The 18,290-nt window shown below is 48.4% G+C and overlaps 2 protein-coding genes across 6 annotated transcripts; one reads left to right on the top strand and one right to left on the bottom strand.

Annotated features, from left to right (window-relative positions):
* Positions 1-1,722: 1,722 nt before the first annotated feature.
* CYREN (cell cycle regulator of NHEJ) lies at positions 1,723-8,485 on the top strand. 4 transcript variants are annotated; one of them, XM_012744708.2, is made up of 4 exons: positions 1,723-1,741; positions 3,927-4,071; positions 5,072-5,147; positions 6,076-8,485. In XM_012744708.2, the coding sequence occupies exons 2-4, from the start codon at positions 3,935-3,937 to the stop codon at positions 6,316-6,318; spliced, it is 456 nt and encodes a 151-aa protein (XP_012600162.2). In that variant the 5' UTR covers positions 1,723-1,741; positions 3,927-3,934; the 3' UTR covers positions 6,319-8,485. The 4 variants fall into 4 exon arrangements, with proteins under 4 accessions (XP_012600162.2, XP_075862748.1, XP_012600163.2 ...); XM_076006633.1 differs by having other exon boundaries at positions 1,732-1,776; positions 2,557-4,071; XM_012744709.2 differs by having other exon boundaries at positions 1,733-1,776.
* Positions 7,036-8,461, bottom strand: TMEM140 (transmembrane protein 140). Of its 2 annotated transcripts, XR_012921032.1 has the most exons (2): positions 7,530-8,461; positions 7,036-7,249 (listed from the first exon to the last, which is right to left on the bottom strand). XR_012921032.1 is itself a non-coding variant. In XM_076006631.1 (1 exon), the coding sequence occupies exon 1, from the start codon at positions 8,459-8,461 to the stop codon at positions 7,904-7,906; it is 558 nt and encodes a 185-aa protein (XP_075862746.1). In that variant the 3' UTR covers positions 7,036-7,903. The 2 variants fall into 2 exon arrangements, 1 of the variants encoding a protein (XP_075862746.1); XM_076006631.1 differs by having other exon boundaries at positions 7,036-8,461.
* Positions 8,486-18,290: the final 9,805 nt, after the last annotated feature.

Genomic DNA, 18,290 nt, shown 5'->3' with positions numbered 1-18,290 from the left:
AATAGGTCTAGGGAGCACTGCAGTGAGGTCTTCCAGTGGGGGAGAGACATTGGGCTCAAGTTCAAATACAGCATGGTCCAGTAGGAATTTACAGCCAAGGAGCAGGGTGGGGGCCTGGGGATAGAAAATTGCTCAGAGGAAGCATCAGGGATGAGGGGATTCTGGCTAAACCAACCTAACGGGGTTTCTTGCTGAGACAGGCCAGGGTGGTCAGACATCACCTGGTGGAGGAACCTGATAAGGTACCCAGGGTGATCTGATATCATGTAGGATGGGGGAGTGGTGCTTACCAACTGGATTTTACAAGGAAGTGCACACATGGGTCTAGTAGAAGATTAAGAAACCTGACCAAAGTTTGGCCAAGCAAAGAATCTTTGTCAGTTCTAATAGTAAGTATTTTCTTTTCCTTTATTTGCAAAACAAAATGATGCTTCTCAGCCCCAGTGGCAGCTGGACTTGGCCTTGCCCTGGCTCATAGCTTGTGAGAGGGAGGACCCTAGAGGTCAGTGACTGGAACACCTTCTGGTGGCGGAGGAGAAGCGCGTCCTGCCCGAGGGGGCTGCCCTCCTGAAGAGGCTGGAGGCGACCTGGTCCAACCTGCTGTGATCGCTGATGTATCTATCTCCTTAAGCCTTGATTCCTTTAAACTTTCCCCTGCAGCCCACTGCCCTAGGATGGAGGATTAGTATTCAGCAGCGTGGTGAAAGTGCTTTGGAGCAGCGGTAGCTAACCTTTTTGGCAGCAGGGACAGTTTTCATGGAAGGCAATTTTTCCACGGAGGCTGGGTGAGGGGGGATGGTTTCGGGATGATTGAAGCGCATTACGTTTATTGTGCACTTTGTTTCTATTATTATTGCATTGTAATATGTAATGAGATAATCGTACAACTCACCATGGGTTGGGGACCCCTGCTTTGGAGAAGCCAGAGGCACCTCGCTAGTGGAAGAAGAGCTCGGGCTCTGGTCTCCAAGCTCTGTGCATCTCTAGTGTGTGGATAGTAATCATTCTGTTATTAGCTGATTTGTTGGAGAGCACATTTCAAACAGCCCTCTCGATTTCTCATTTTAGGGGCAGACCGTGTCAGATCATCTTTTTTACTTCAAAATGCCCTAGGTGAAGGCTTCAGCTTGCGCTGGCGTTTTTAGTCATGTTTCCAACCTGGGGGGTTCTTTCCCAGCCTCTTTTAGGCTGCTTTAAGCCGTGTGATTTTTAACTAAAACTCAATGCTAATTCCACGGGACAACTGCAGAGCTCGGACCCAGGACACCTGGGCAGCGTGGTGGAGCCGCCCTGTACCCCAGTGAACCTCTGAGGCCACCCATCTGAATATTAGTTAGTGACGCCTACTTTAAGATAACACAGGTAAGCAGAGGCTCTAATTTCTCTTCCTGCACCCGAGGGGCTCGTCTTGCATCTCCGCCCCGGGATGCGTCGTCCAGCAGGGAGCGTCCAACTTGGTTTCTGTGGGAATCCCCGGCGGGATTCCCCAAAATACAGAGCCCCTTCCCTTCCCCTAATTTCTGATTCAGGGGCTCGGGAATTGACACTTCTGCTTTCCATCAGCCAGGCGGCTCCGCTCCCCTAGCGCCAGCAGCGGGCGGGAGCCCCTGGGACCCGCAGCGGACGCGAGCGTGGCGCGCGGCCTGCAGGGGGCGCTCCCGGGCTTCCGTGTCCGCGAGCACCCGGGAGCCGGGACCGGAGGGGGCGGGACCGGAAGGGGCGGGGCCGTGCTGGGTGCTGTGTGAGTCGCGGGGTCTGGTGCCGGAGTGCGCGGAGGTTGGGCTGGGCCGGGGTCACGGGGCTCTGGGGTCTCGGGGACACGGGTCGCACGACCGGCCCGGATCGGCGTCTCGGCTGCGCTCCGGAAGCCAAGAAGGGGGCGCGGGGCCCGGGGGAGGCAGGGCGCCGGGCCGGAGGAGCGCGCCACCGGCGGCGGGCCTGGCCTCGGGCGGAGAGCCGTCCTGCCCCGAGCGCCCGGGCCTGGGGCCGGGTCGAAGGAGTCGGTGCAGCCAGTCCCCGGGCCTGGGCAGCGTGGCCTCGCGTGGGTGCTTCCGCCGCGTGCTCCCTTCTGCAGCCTCGGCTCCCCGCGCAGGGCGGCACTGCGGGTCGGTGCGAGCGCAGTGACCTGTCCGGGGAGCGAGCGGCGGGCTGCGAACTAGCGATGCTGGCAGATCGCGTTCGTGCGGGGCCTCCGTTTCATCCAAGTAGCGGGGAGCTTGGGATGAGGTTTTCCAGGGTCCCACGGGGCTCGACATCCTGTGAGCACTGAGCTCCGGAGGACGTGCTTCCGGGAGATGCTGCGGCCCTCCCTTGCGGCCGCGAAGCGGGGCGGGCAGGCAGGGGTCGGAGCCTGTAGGACCTGCCTGTTACTCCTGGATGACTGATTTCAGACTTCTGTGCCCATGTTCTAATTAACTAAGTCTCAGTTCCTTTTTGTAGAACGCACTAAATATCCACCTCAGGGGCAAGTTTCTGCCTGCATAGACTACAACACTTTGCGCTCTGTTGGTCATTAAACGGCCGGAATAACCGTTATCACCGTCTGAATTCTGACAGAAATGAAGGCACATTGGCAAGGGTCTATGCTCTGGCCGGACAGGTGTGGACGGTGGCCTGCTAATTTTTTTCTTAAGCTGTAAGCAGCTATCCTGGGTGAGCAATAAATTGTCAAATTATGACTCAGAGAGGACTGTCTTATTTTTTGCTGACTACCTTTTTCTGGGCAAACCTTTGTTTCAGTAAGATCTTAGGAGCTTCTGGGTTGATTCCCAAGCGGAAGGCAGAGACCTAGTCCCATTGTCACAGCCCCTTCTCTCTGGGTGGGGACTGGGCTTCAGGACTGAAGGGCTGAGGCAGAACAACAGGTAGGGAAGAGAGACGACGCCAAGTTAGAGCAGAGGCTGCCGGTTCCGCGATGAAGGAGGGGTGGATTCTGCAAATCAGGGACTTGGGATTCTGCCCAGTGTAGTTACGCTCCCTATCCCCTACTGCTGGTAAAGTTTCACCAATTGGAAGTATCTTTAGGTAAAAGGAGAGGTATATTGGCCAGTGAAACCTTATTGTGAATCAAAATGGCCTCAGGCCAGGAGTTCTAGACCAGCCTGTGTAACATAGCAAGACCTGTCTCTACAAAAAATTTAAAAATTAGTGGAGTGTGGTGGCACGAGCCTGTAGTCCCAGGCTGAGGCTGGAGGATTGCTTGAGCCCAGGAGGCAGGAGTTCTAGGTTGTAGTGAGCTCCAGCCTGAGCAACAGAGGGAGATGTTGTCTAAAAAAAACAAAAAACCCGGATGGTCCAAGTGGCTCAGTGGCTCAGTTACAAGAAACCCCGAGACCATCCTTGGAGAGAAAATGAGTATCTGGAGTTGGGGCAGATGAGGGAGCAGTCACTGAGAAGTGTTTTAGGGGTTAGGTATGCTGGGCACCCTGGGGACAGTGGCATTTAGGGTGGTGAGGCAAGGGACTTTAAAGGGCTCTGCCACCTCTCCTCCTTTCCCTGGGGAGGGTGTTCGTCTGTCTCCCTTGCTGACCCCATTGCTGAGGAGAGGAGGCTGCTGGGAGGCATTTCTGCTTGTCTCTAGCTGCCTGTGTGGGGCACCTGGCACGGGTGCAGGTCCCAGGGCCCTGTCTCCCAAGCCCATTGTGCCGCCCTCTACCCACACCTGCCTGCCAGCGGCCATCTGAGTCTAACCCTGCTCACCCTCTGGGTCACCTCTGGCCTGCCCTGCCTAGTGACTGGCTGATGACTGGAAGTATTCTAGCTTATTAGAATTCACTGTACTTTGTTCTTTGTAAGATTTAAAGGTTGACTCCCATCATGGACAAATAGACCTATAATTCCCGGTGTGATAAGAGAGTGGGATTTGCTTTTCTGAATTAGAAAAGCAGGTCATTAAGCTTAGGTCCTGATTCCTCTTTGTGAAAAAGGTACAGAGATGGAAAGCTTAAAATCTGAGAATAAAAAGAGGGTCCTTCCCTCATGGATGACAGCCTCAGAGGCTGAGAAGAGAGTGGCGCCGGTCAAGACCCCCAAGAGGAGGAGAATGGCAGCGGTGCCGGTGGCAGCAGCAAGGTGGGACAACCTTTGGTCAGAGGGCTCCCAGGGGAAACCCAGAGTTGGGGGATGGGGGCTCCCAGTCACTGGGCCCGGTCATCAGTGTGGGCAGAACAGCGAGGTGGGTGGGCAGTTCAATCTAACAGTCTCTCCTTGAGCTCTTAGGAGGTGTAGTGGGCGCAGGCAGGAGGCAGAGAGAGCTGTCCCCTCCCAGACAGGTGCTCGCTTCTGCCTCTGCGTTGGTCCATGCCCTGCCGTCAGGCCTTCGGTTGTCAGCACACAGACGTCAGCCACGCTCTCAGAGGGCAGTTGTCCAAGATACCAGTCTCTTCCTTTGCATCAAAATTGTATTCTAACATCAAGCGGGCAAATCCATGGACCAGAGTGTTGGGTCTCCTGCTCCCCCTGTGTGTGGGCAGACCTTTAGGGACACACAGGAGAGCAGCAGGTGGCGGGGCCAGTGGGAAAGCAGCAGCAGGGGATGGGTGGGTTGAGGGGCAGCAGTTTGTGGAGATGGGTCTCAGGCCACAGGCATCCGGTGGGAGGAACATCCCTGCTACCCTCCTGGCAGGGCACTGGGCGCCCAGGGCTCCCTCTCTGGCCCCTTCTTTTCTAAGGTTTCTTAGCTGACCAGCCGTCCCTCTGGGACTGCTGCAGTCTTCCCCTAAATGTGTTCATGCATCTGGGCACGTTGCAGTCCAGTCTCAGCCTGACGGCCCTGCCCGCTCGCTCTCGGGAGCCAGCCACCATTCCCTATTTCCCTCCTCATGGGGAGTTGGCAGAGGGTGAGCAGCCCCCAGTGTTGTCTCCGTGAACCCCTGTGCCAGTCACCGGCCTGCAAGGATGAGGAAGTCGTATTTGTGCCCAAGGAAGCCCCTCAGCTCAGAGGCGCCGGTGCCCTCATCTTGGTGGGAAGGCTGGGGGACGAGACCCTGTTGCTGTCGTCTTGTTCTCTTTCTCCTCCCCGTGAGACCTGAGACCCTCTGTCCCCATCTGTGGCTTTGTGTCTTGGTTTCAGACCGCCCGCGGTGAGGACTGTGTACTGCATGAGTGAGGCGGAACTGGTAGACGTCGCTCTGGGGGTCCTGATTGAGGTAAAGTCACCTGTGTCTCTTCTTCCTCTCGGGACCGGAAGCTCTTCATGGGCAGAACCTGGGCTAGGCCTTGGTCCAGCAATAAAAGAGACGTGGCTTCCGCGGGAACCCTCCTCTGTCAGCCTCTCCCCACCCGGCCTTGCCCAGCTCTCCTCTCAGCCTCTGCCCCTGTGGGAAGCCCTGAGGGCTGTGCTGTGGGGCTGGACCCCACCCGGGAGGGTGTGGGTACTCGAGGAGAGTGTCTGTTTGGGGCGACCGTGGCAGTGTGCATGAGGAGGGATGCAAGTGTTTACCTGTTTGTGTTTGCAGAAAGGGTCTCAGTTGGGTGAGATGGACTCTTAGCCACCCCATCTCTCCTGTGCACAAGGCCACTGCAGTTTCCTGGCTTCCTGGAGTAGTAATTACTGCATCGCCTTAATGTTGTACAGCACTTTATAGTTTATAGGGGCTTCAATATCGTGTATTATCTCATTTAATCCTCGTGATAACCCTGGGGTATAGTTATTTCAGATTCTATTATCCCCAGGAAATTGGCTCTGAGACTTTTCCGTAGTTCCATAGCTAATAAGTGACCAAGTGTGGGCCCACACCCAGGTTTTGTGTCCTGGGCTCCTTCCATTCTGTCACCCTGCCTTTCCAGACCCATTTTTTCTATTTGTTTCTTTTTGCTTTCTACTCAGCTGTTCCTCATGCCCCTGCCTGCTTCCCTCCCGAGTTGGTTGATTTCTTCAAGGGCTGCGACGAGGTGGTTGGGGTGGGGGAGTAGGGTGAAGAGAGGGTGCTCACGGTTTGGGAGCAGGGCCTGGCCTGGCCACTCGCTGCTTGGCAGTTGCTTCTGGGTACGTCCTACGTCACTGACAGACAAGCCAGTACGTGAGGGAAATAAAGCCTGTACGCTATAAAGCCTGCCGCCTCTTCTACTCCACAGAGCCGCAAACAGGAAAAGCCGTCTCCAGTGGGCGCTGATAAGCCGGAGCTCTCCCCCACCTGCTCTGTGTCCCCTCACACGAGTTCCGGGAGCGGCAGTGAGGAAGAGGACAGTGGGAAAGACACCCATGACCCAGGCCGCAGCCCGTCCCCAGGGCCAGGGCGTTCTGACGCTGCCTGCAGCAGGAGCCCCAAGGAGGACGAGGATGTGTTAAAATACGTCAGGGAGATATTTTTCAGCTAAGGGATGAGCTGCTAACTGGACTTTCTGCTGAGAGCAGCTGGAGGACAGCTGGACTTCTGCAGGGGCTGCTGGGGGCTGTCCCCAGGGTGTAGAGGGAGCCATCTGTGCTCCCACCTCTGCGTCTCCCTGGGCCTGGCAGCTTCACCTTGGGCCAGGAGCCCCAGGACGCCTGGGCCTTGGGGCTGTCGTTTTGAGTGTGTGGAAGGGAGGACTCAAATTGAGTTCTCATTGTAATTCATCTCTGCACTGTGCCCTCTCCCACTCACAGCATCTGGGTTTTATTAAACAATCATCTGTTTTATTCAGTTACCAGGTTCCAGGGAACAGGAGGTCATACAGTGGTCTAACTTTTTGGAACCAAAGAGACAATACTTTTCAAAGAACAGTATGGCTGCTATTATGGTGTAATTCCTACAGTTTAGTCAGCATGATCTATCCTGAGGAGGAAGCCTATTTTAAAAATAGTTCCCATCACAAGGTGATCAATCAGTGAGCTCTCAGCCCTCTAACCAGCGTGGAAGGCAGACCAGCTGCCCACAGTTCTCTGCCCTGTCTGGGAGCTTGAAGGTCACAGTGCACAGGCCAGGAAGCCAGACAGGCCTCCCGGGCCTGCCTTCCACCTGGTGGCCTGCACGTTGGCCCCTGGGCAGCTGTAAAGCAATAGTGGGACAGGAGCGTGGACGAGGCACCAAGGACGAGAGATTACACCAGAGCCCATGTAGAAACGTGTTCTCTGTATTCGCTGTGGCTTTTGGCAGGCATAGAGTAAGTCATTTGCCATACAGGTTTTCCAATATACAGGTGCTGAAAAATGCACAAAATTCCCCAATGTGTAAGTCATGCTTACATCCCTCCCAGTTCCAGTTGAGAAGTGAAGGGATGCGGCATCCTGGTCACCTTCCCTTGTCCAGGATTTGGTGTACTTCTGGGTCTCATCACAGGAATGATTTACCAGTGACTGCTCTTTCAGGTCCAGGGCCTTTTCAGGGGAGCCTTCAAAGCCGCCAAGGCTTCTCTTTGTGCCCATGTGTTCTGTCTTTGTGGAGTCCTTCTGATCATTCCTGGGCCTTTGGCAGCAGAATCCCAGAAGGGGGCTCATCTCGGCCCACTCACTGCAGATCGGGGAGCAGAAGCTTGGTAACGTGGGCCTGAGGGACACCACAGTGCTCTTCCTTTTACTATCCCCATTTGTAGCCATAAAACTTCTGGGCTCCAGTTTGGCATTTGGCTAATCAGCCTGGGACAGAAATCCTTACCTCTTACCCCACTCCTGAGACTAGAGTAGGAGTTGCTCAGATCAGTTAATTAAAGCAGGAATTCGTGTGACAATGAGCTGCGTGGTTTTATAGTGTTCTTGGAAGTCCTGAAGGACAGACAGTCCTATATAAGAAGCTGCAGGTGCTCCAGCCTCCCTTACTGCCTCTCGGCCTCCTTGATGCCAGGGCCCCACCTGCTCTGCGGTGGGATCCATCTGCCGGAGCTTGAGATCAGCATTAGCTATGAAACGAGATGGCTGAGCAGACACGCCACCTTCTCCAAGTGGTTGGAGCTGAACCATTGCAATCTCATGAGCCTCTAGACAGGACTAGCAGCTCTCAAGCTGGCTCTTGTCTTTCTTGGCCCTGGGAGGGAACACAGCTGTGGCCATTAGCAAGAGGATAAGCAAGGCCTGGGCACTGCCCAGAGCTAGAAACCCAGGCCCCAGGAGAGAGAGACTGAGCCACTTCCACACATAGGAGAGGAAGAGGCCAAGGCCACTGGCCAGCAGCGTGGAGGCCACTGCCAGGAAGCCCACTGCCAGCTGCCACTCTCCTTCATCACCGTTGCACCAGGCCAGGAGGAGAGGCAGGGGGACAAAGAAGGTGAGGACCAGGGCCCCGTACACACCAAGCCTGGCCAGGGCCAGGCCAACCCGAGGCATTCCCAGGGCCTCCAGCTCAGGGAACTGGAGACACTGTAGGGAGCTGGTGTCCTCGTTCCACAGGCAGAAGTTGTAGAAGCCGATTCTCAGGTTGGGCAGGTCAGTGAGGTTGCCAGCTTTCCAGAGCAGAGCGTAGAAGAGCAGGGAGAGGACCACGACTGCGAGGATCAGGATGCTCAGGAACGGCAGGTCGTGGCGCCACTGTGGCCTTGAGATGGCCATCTCTCCTTCCCTTTGCAGTGGGACCTGCAGGGAAACCACACCCGTGAGTGTTCGCCTCTCCCTTTGGCATTCCATAAAAACCCACGGTCAACTTCCCTTCTGCCCTGCCGGCCACCAAGGACAAGAAATCTGAGGTAACCTACAGCCAGGACCCACTTGCTGCATCATCAGCTGCCTCTCTGGTTTCAGGTCAGGAGGAAAGTCGCTCCCAGGCAGCTCTGAAGGTCTGAACTGCCTTAACTGAAGTGCCCTTTGGTCAAAGGCTTTGCTGCAGCCCAAGTACAACAAAAGCAATCCACTGAGAACATTTGTGAGGGAGTTTCCTAGATCCTTATCCATCGTGGATTTCGACTGAGGTGAAGGACAAGGCTCACTCTTGTTGGGGACCTGAAGGTGGAGGAAGGTGCTGGGTTTCACCACGGTTGCCATGACAGCCACCATGGTTGCTATAAAGACTATCCATTGCTGGGCCATAAATCAATCAAAACACAACTGTGCTTGGAGCTGGGCACTGGCGTGTTTTCAGAGCTGTGCAGCTCACTGTCATGTGAGCCTGGGCGGAGGTCTGCTACCACACCCACCGTGGAATTTTATCTGCTGTGCTTTGGGAACTCACTGCTGGGTCAAGACAAGATGTCACCAGGCAACAAAATCACATTGTACGTGGTACTCATTACTTTTAAAAGTCTACAATTTTTCTTGACAACAGTGATATATGTTAATTATGGAAAACTTAGAAAATATTTTTAAAAGATAAAAAATAACCTTTTATCTCACCCCACAGATAGAACCACTATTATTTAATTATATCGTAACTATTTTTTTTCCTGTGCTGATGTGCTTTTACATAATCATACTGTTGAATGTAATACCTTTTCCCACTGGATATCGTGGACATTTTTCAAAGCTGTTAAATATTCTTCAAAATCAGTGACTGCACAATAATTCCTGTCATAGAATTATCTATTACACTATTATTAATCATTTCCATTTTCACCATTATAAGTGACAGTTAATGAAGATGCTTATATGGGCCTTGTTTGGAATCTGATTTTTCCTTAGGCAAGGTACCTAAAATACAATCATTGGGTCAAGGGTAGAAATATCTTTTTAGTGCTCTAACTGCATATTGCCAAAATGACCTAGAGAAAACTTGCTAGTTCTAGTCCCTCTAGTTGTATATAAAAGTGGCCATTTCATTATACTATTATTCTTTTAAAGAATCTTTCCACTTTTTAATCAGAAGGGCTTTGTCAAGTTGGCCTCTGAAACAGCAATCTGCATGTCTATTTTGTAATGTGGAATAAAACAGCTGTTTACATCCAGAAGTGATGAGCAACACGGTCCTGCGGGCTCTGTGAGGCACAAGGCACTGGGGCCACGATCCAAAATGGCCCGGAAGCCCCAGCCAGCAGTGTCACATAGTGTCCCCCAGTGAAGGGAGTGGTGGGCCTGGGGAGGGACCTGGAGACTACACAGTCCTGATCAACTTCTGAGGGGACTCCGCAGGGGCACGGCCTCCTCTTTCCCAAAGCTGACTGGAGGGTCTGTCTGACCCCATTACACTGCATTTGTTCTACAAGAATATTTAGGGACCAAATAGAACGAAAGAACAGGGACAGGCTGAGGGAGGGCTGCTCCATTGTGTGTGCCAAAAATGAGAAGGGAAATTTACCAGCGAGTCCTTTGGCAGAGCTCTGGGCGTGCTGCTGGCTGGCTGCAAGCAGGGTCCTGTTGGGACAGTGGGCCTAGGTCTACGCTGCCACTGCCTCACCCCGGACACCGTGGGCCTGGGCCTAGGCAGCACTGGGCAGTCTGCCCGGTTCCGCCGTGGCTTCTGCTCCAGAGGAGACACTCAGAGGGGAGGAACGAGGCCAGTCCCAGCGAGGCCCTGGCTGCTGCCTCTCGTGGTGGTAGGGACAGAAGCAGGTTGGCAGCACTAACCACAGGAAAAGACAATGGGGCGGGGTGAATGCGAGCAGGCCAATGAGCGTTTAGAACCAAACCTGCAACAGCAGGAACTTGAGGTCAGGGACTTTTCCTGGCCAGGAGCCTGTGCAGAAACTAGGAGCTCGTGACTTTCCCTCATTAATATATATTAGCATGGTAAAAATCACGCCCACCAGCGCCATGACAGTTTACAAATGTCATGGCAACTCCTAGAAGCTACCCTATAAAGATAAAATTGGGAAGTGCCCTTAGCTCCGAGAACTCTTCACCCTTTACTCAGAAAAATAATGAATATTCTGCCCACCCTTTAGCATATCATAAGGTGTAGACGAGAAAGTAGAAGTGTGGTAAGGACCCAGGGTCTTCTCCACTTGACAGATCCATTTGCCCTCTGGAAACGTACTTCTCTTTGCATGCTTGAAGCCTGCAATAAAAGCCGCTTCTGTGGAAGTACTCAGTGTCTGTGATCACTCCATCATATTGTCCCTGCTTGTGATTTTTCCAAGCAAGGAGCCAAAGAACTGGGGCTGCACCTCTCAAAAATCAACCCTGACATGTGGCACCACCACCCACTACCGCTCAAAGGCTCTGGAGGCCTGAGAGGCCGAAGACCCTGGTTTGAAGGTAGTTGGGAGATTCTTGGAGCAATCATGCTTGCTACAGAAGGATTTATTAGGAATTAAAAAGGGAGCTTTAGCCCATATGGTATTAGGCTGGTATGATAAGGAGTTTCAACCAGTGCTCCCATGGCATGGGAAAGATTCACAACAGGAACACATTTTGTCTGGTTTTACATATTTAACAAATGTGTTTGTAAAAGCCTGTTTCTGTGTTTTTAATGTTTTTTTTTTATAAACAAGTATTTTAAGGTGTGGCATGGATTTCCAGCATGGGAACACTGATTTAGTTACAGTGATGTGCTGTGGGAAGTAAGGTTTGACATGCCTTCATTGCCCAGGAACCACCCGGGATGGGAGTTGGGGTGCCTTTGTTTCAGTGCTCCCTCTCGTTTCTCCCATTTAAATTCTGTTACATTTGGGATCCAAAAAATCATTATTATTAAACATTTTCGCCTTGAAAACAGAGCTCAACTTAAAAAAATGAACGTGACTGCTCAGGGGGAGAGATTGCATCAGACGCCTAGCTGAAGCTCCTGCCAGGGCCCGAGCCTTTGTTTTGACTTCCTCATTTTCTCAACTGACCTCTTGGGGTTTTAAATGGAGAGTGGAACAAAATAAAACTGGAGCCAAGAAGCCCAGGACCAGGCACGTGGAGAACGTGGCAGTCCCGGGTTCCCTTTTTTTTCTCATCTATGTTCAGTCCCAGCTCCTGCACCCATACTTGAGGCTCTCCCCCATCTGCTGCGATTTGGCACTTGCAGTTCTCTGCGAGGCCCAGCTTCCACCCTGCTTTGGCTGTGCCCGTTCCTATCAGCCCACCCTGAGCCACTCCTCAGCCCCTAAAGTCCTGCCCTATCTTCTGCTTCCCTCAATCCTATTAGTGCTGCGTGGCCATTTGTGGCTCCTTCAGCCCACACTGGTTTAGCCATGATTAGAATGTGCTCTCCACCAGAATGTGATCTCTGAGGAACAATCTTTATCTCTTTTGCTATTCTGATGCACAGTAGGAGCTCTTTTTTTCTTAACAAATGAATGAAGATGCCATGTAGTCTCCCTGCATTCTTTTGTGTGCACATCTTAGTTGCACATCTTAACAGGGCAGCAGAGCTACTTGAGTCTTGGCCATGTTTTATGTCTCACACGTGCTCAGCACAGTGCTGGAATGGTCCATCTATGTTGGAAATAGAGACAGACTGTTGTTCAAGAGCTCATGTGCAGAGAGGTTGGAGGCTAGTACTTGCTTCCTTTCCTAAATGGTTTGCAGTGGCAACACATGGCTCTTTGGTTGGAAGCCCCCTTGACACTCTTCTCTGCTGCCCCAAGGGCAGGCCTGTTTTTGTGGTTTCTAACAATCTTGGTAATCAGGCTTTCACCACAGTGAGCTTTTTAATTCCCTTTAATGATAAGTGATTGCTTCCCTCAGAGGGCAAAAGGGGAGACTACTGAGTCACTGTGGCCATTTTTTTTTTCTTTTGAGACAGAGTCTCCCTTTGTTGCCCAGGCTAGAGTGAGTGCCATGGTGTCAGCCTAGCTCACAGCAACCTCAAACTCCTGGGCTCAAGCAATCCTGCTGCCTCAGCCTCCCAAGTAGCTGGGACTACAGGCATGCGCCACCATGCCCGGCTAATTTTTTCTATATATATTAGTTGGCCAATTAATTTCTTTCTATTTATAGTAGAGACGGGGTCTCGCTCTTGCTCAGGCTGGTTTCGAACTCCTGACCTCGAGCAATCCGCCCGCCTGGGCCTTCCAGAGAGCTAGGATTACAGGTGTGAGCCACCGCGCCCAGCCTTACTGTGGCCATTTTTAGATGAACTTTTCCTGTTTATAATATGGTAATACGTGCTGATTGCAGAAAACTAGAAAATATGTGAAAATGTAAAGAGATTAAAAATTATCTATAACTTCAGGTCATAAAAATAACCACTCTTTGCAGCACATTTCTTTTTATAATGTTGTTTTATATAGTTGAGATCAGATAAATATATGTTTGTATCCCATTTTGTGAACATCATTATCTCAAGAATGAGAAATGTTTCCTAAATGCTATCTTTGAGGGCGGCATATCGATGTATCATAGTTGATAGTTTTTATATGTTATGCTTTATAACATTATTTTGTAATATTATAATATAAACAATGCTATGGTGAATATGTTTATGAGAAGACCATCTATACTGTTTCTTTTGTGAAGTGCTATTAGTTCTGCTTTTTTAAAAAAACATTTTGAGTTTTCATTTTTGATTGTTGCTCTGTATGAGCCCTTTATAAATGAAGACTGTTAGCCTTTTGCTATCATAATTGTCATAGGAGAGCATAAACCTTTTGCTGCTCTAGGAGCCCTGGACCAAAACACAGATTTAGACTCCAGGTCTCTGTGTGGATGTGACTGTTGTCACTCAAGAGCCACAGTGTGAGCCAGGCCTCAGGAGGGAGATAATTTCTGCTCAGAGGGGAAGCAAATTCCTGATTAGGGAAATAGATGGAAAATCTTCTTAGGAGATTACTTTAAGGCAGGTTTTTATTTGTCTGTTTAAGCATCTCTAAAATTTTTATTCCAATATAGGAGAATGGGATGGTGGGCTGAAAGAGACACAGCATTGTATCATTTAATTCTGCATTATGTTCTTGTCAGGTTCATAGCAAAAGAGTGAAACTTTCATGAGGCTGTGACTGAGGGACAATTAGAATTCTGGCAGATTGTTACATTAAAATCCCTCTGTCTGTCTGTGGTGCTGGGTAACAGGAGTGTCGTACACCCAACAGGCAGAGAAACAGAATGAACTGGAGAATTTCCTAGCTTACATTAGCATTTCAGCCGTAGCTCTGAACACAAATGGCACCTCCCTAAGAAGGAGCCACTTCTTACCTATAAGGAATACTTGAGTAGGGTTGAATGAGCAGGGAGACCATTTCTTGCTTTTGACTTGCTTATTGTCATATCTTTTTGGCCTAGTAATCCCACTTTTATAAATCTATCCTAAAGCAGCAATCAGAAATGCAGTCAATGATTTATACATAGGTATGTTCATCACACTATAACTTTCGACAAAAAATAGGAAGCAACTTGAATGCTAAATATTAGAAGTAAATTAAGACATACCAAGATGGTGAAACACCATGCAGCTTTTAGAAAAAGCAGATATAAAATCACCTTACAGAGTGTGACTACATCTACATACAGATGCATAGAAGAAACAGAATAAGGGCAAATTTTTAAATGTTAATATTATCTGTGGTATCTCTGGATGCTGGCATTATACGCAATTGTTCTCTTTTGCATTAGAAATATTTCCAGAATTATGTACTATATTTATGAAAAAGTAAAAATTATAAAGCAATCGTAAACAACCTTAATAAGTAGATAAAGCAGGTCCAATCTGGAAAGAAATTTGAGTAGGGGAATATGTGCAAAATTCAAAAAAGAATGTCACATGAACTGAACCTCAGACAAGAGATTGTTGGAGGGAAGGGTTTATGGAAAAACGATACTGAAAAATGTACTTTCGTTGTCCTAAAGGAAGAAGGAAAGAAGGAAATATGCATTTTTTTATCTCTTGCAAAGAAGATTTTACAAGTGAAGAATTGTAATGGAAGTTATTAGTGAAACTAAGCCCACATTTTTAAAAACAATCTCTTAAGATATGCACCAGGAGAACTAAAATTCCACCATGAACTTCCATCCGGGCATGAAAAACAATATAGTACAATAACATAGAGTCAAAAAATCTCTTAGACCCTATTATATTATTTGAGGCAAGAACACAGGTCTTTCTGACAGTCTTAATTCTGTGTGTATTTTAAGGTTTCACAGTGTTGTAACTACCTTTGAATAATAGTTTAGCTACTGCTGGTCAGTGGCTCACTTTTGTTTGACACTGTATTTTGATGAACAGCGTGTTTCACAAGCCAAGGCATTTATTTGTACAGACTGTGTGCAAGCCCCTGTGTATTTCTAACCAGTTATACTGGCATTCCCTTGATTATTTTTGAGGCCAGAGATATACAGGGCAATGCTGAAGAGAGCGGAAGGAAGGAGAGCTGGAAGTAAAGTGGGTAAGATTTGGCAGTTTCAGGCATAATCTAAGGACTCGCAACTATAGAATGTGAAGATTTAGCTTTCTTCTTCCCATCTCTGTGTTCTACATTGTGATTCCTACCTCCCTCTGTCCAAATTACTTATATTGTAATTTCATTTAAATCAATATTCAGTGTTTACAATATTATGACTATGTAATGGGGGGTAGATCATACAGAGGAGAGGGAGGGAGGAAAGGTCCCTCCCTCTGAACAACCAATTATTTCCCCTCTACAAATTGCTAGAATGTGAGATATCTGAGAAGAAAACAAAATTGTCTCGCAAGGTGATGGGCACCTGGGCAGGCTGCAGTGCTTGTAGGGTAGGTACTCACAAAAAGAAGGTGCAGAGCCCACAGGAACCCTCGTGGAGTGGAGGAGCAGGAAATCGGGCCGTCTGGTTGAATCTTCCTTGTCGCTGGCTTTCTGATGTCAGGCTCCAGAAGGGAGGACAGTGGACAGGGAAATGGCAGAGAGATGCAGTCCTGAGCTTGTGCCCTGCTTGCACTCGCAGTTGTGTCTAAGTAAACAGCTCTCTGAACTTTGGTACATTTGTGCTGATGTCACTATCAGCTGATTTCACTTTCGTTTTGCTGGTGGCTCGTGACTTTTCAGAAATAAGGTAAACAATATTTTGTAGTTCATCATCCCATATTGTTTACCCACACTATAGCCAGCAAACCAACTGATTTGAAGAGCCAGGTAAGTGTCTTGATTATATCCACAATAATTTCAGAAAAGAAAGTAGCCAAAGAACTCTCAAGGCTCCCAGTGATTTAAATTCCAAGATAAACACAACCTAGGATCTTATTTGGAAGGGACCTTCAAGATCATCTGGTCCAAGCTCCCAGCTAGTGAAGCCGTCAGGACCCAGGTCACCTCCTATGCATTTCTTGGGAAGCAGCTGTCTTCCGTCCCACCATTTCCCGCCCCTTTTTAGAAATCAACTTTGTTATGATGACCAGGCTTCTCTGGACACAAAACTTTGTCTTCTTAGTATTCTCACTGGGGAATTTAGGCCCATGTTGGAGCAGCTGGAACATCTATTTTATTTCACAATAAGAGCAGAACAAAGCTTTTAGTTTTGTAATCATGGAGGCTCCTTGACAGAGTTTAAAAATTATCTGCTCACTGGGCCAGCTGGACATTTGACTGGGGGTTAAGCTTAGTGAAATCAGTAGACAGCTACGTAATAATTTGTAATAATTTTTCTGAATCCTTCAGGGTTTCTCTTCCCCTCCTCCTGCCTTTTCCCCAAAGGAGAAGTTCTTTGAACTGCTACATCCTTCCCCCTCTCCCCTCCCCCTTGGTTCATTTAAACTCAAACTCTAAAAAGAGGTGATGTGATCTAGGCACACATTAATAGTAATGGTAACTATTATTATTAAGAGCAGAATTTCTGTCTATTTAGTCTAGCCTTCCTATGAATACCTTCAAGACAGAGACAAAATTAACTTTTAGGTACTAATATGAACTAGTTACTGTGAATACTGGTGAGTGAAGTGCTATAGAAGAGATAGAAATATATACCTATACTTAAAAAATTATTTGAAGTTATAATGCACATAGTTTTTAAAGAGCCAAACAGTTCTTCAAAGTGTGTTATGAAAATCAGCCATCCCAAATTCTTCCTTTCTCCTTATTCTGAGGTAAGTACTTTCACCTGTTTTAGCTGATTCTGTAGGTATCCACCTCAGTCCTCTAAATGACATGCTTTGATTGGTACTTCTCGGTTTTTCATTTTCAGGTATAACCTATTAACTACCAACTATAAATAGTGATGATTTAGCTTTCTTCTTCCCAACTCCGTGTTGCAGGGGTTTGCTTTCTATCTCCCTCCTCTATCCAAATTGGTTATATTATAATTTTGTTTAAATCAACATTCAGAGTTTATAATATTGGGACTATGGACAGGGACACTTCATTTTATTGCACTTTGCTTTACCGCACTTCTCAGATATTGCATTTTCTACAAATTGAAGGTTTGTGGCAGCGCTGCATTGAGCACATCTTTTGGCACCATTTTTCCAACAGCATGGGCTCACTTCCTGGCTCTGTTTCACATTTTGGTAATTCTCACAAAATTTCCAACTTTATTATTCTATCTGTTGTGTTGATCTGTGATCAGTGATCCTTGATGATACCACTGTAATTGTTTTGGGGCACCATGACACACATTCATATAAGATAGTGAACTTAATAAATATAGTGTGTGTGTTCTGACTGTTTCACCAACCAGCCGTTCCCTGTCTCTTTCCCTCTCCTTGGGCCACCCTTTTCCCTGAGACACAACAAATATTGAAATTACCTTGCAGTGGCCTGTAAGTGTTCAAGTGAAAGGAAGAATCCCACATCTCGCACTTTAAATCAAAAGCCAGAAATGATTAAGCGTAAGTGAGGATGGCATATTGAAAGCCAAGATAGACTGAAAGGCCTCTCCATCAAACAGTTAGCCAAGTTGTTAGTGCAAAGGAAAAGTTCTTGAAGACAATTAAAAGTGCCACTCCAGTGAACACACAATGATAAGAAAGTAAAACAGCCTTATTGCTGATAGGGAGAAAGTTTTAGATATCTAGATAGATCATCAAACTAGCTACAAAATTCCCTTAAACCGAAGCCTAATCCAAAGCCAGACCCCAATTCTCTTCAATTCTATGAAGGCTGAGAGAGGTGAGGAAGCTGCAGAGCAGAAAGAAAGCTTCAAGCTAACAGAGGTTGGTTCATGAGATTTAAGGAAAGGAACGGAAAGAAGCCATCTCCATAACATAAAAGTGCAAGGTGAAGTGGCAGATGCTGATGTAGAAGCTGCAGCAAGTTATCCAGAAGATCTAGCTAGGATCATTGATGATGGTGGCTACACTAAACAACAAATTTTCAGTGTAGATAAAACAGCCTCTTGTTGGACGAATATACCATCTAGAACTTTTCGTAGTTATAAAGAAGAAGCCTGGCTTCAAAGCTTCAAAGGACAGGCTGCTTCTTGTCAGATGCCAACACAGCTGGTAACTGGAAACTAATGTTCATTTGCCATTCTGAAAAACCTAGGGCCCTTTGCAAGTATACTAAGTCTACTCTCCCTTTATAGATAAATGAAACAACAATGGCTGAATGATAGCACGTTTATTTATAGCATGGTTTACTGAATTTATTTTAAGGCCACTGTTGAGACCTACTACTCAAAA

Source organism: Microcebus murinus, chromosome 9 (genome assembly GCF_040939455.1).
Source record: "Microcebus murinus isolate Inina chromosome 9, M.murinus_Inina_mat1.0, whole genome shotgun sequence".
In the NCBI taxonomy this organism is placed as follows: Eukaryota; Metazoa; Chordata; class Mammalia; order Primates; family Cheirogaleidae; genus Microcebus; species Microcebus murinus.
The sequence above is the reverse complement of the archived record's forward strand: the minus strand, read 5'-3'. Positions and strand labels throughout refer to the sequence as shown.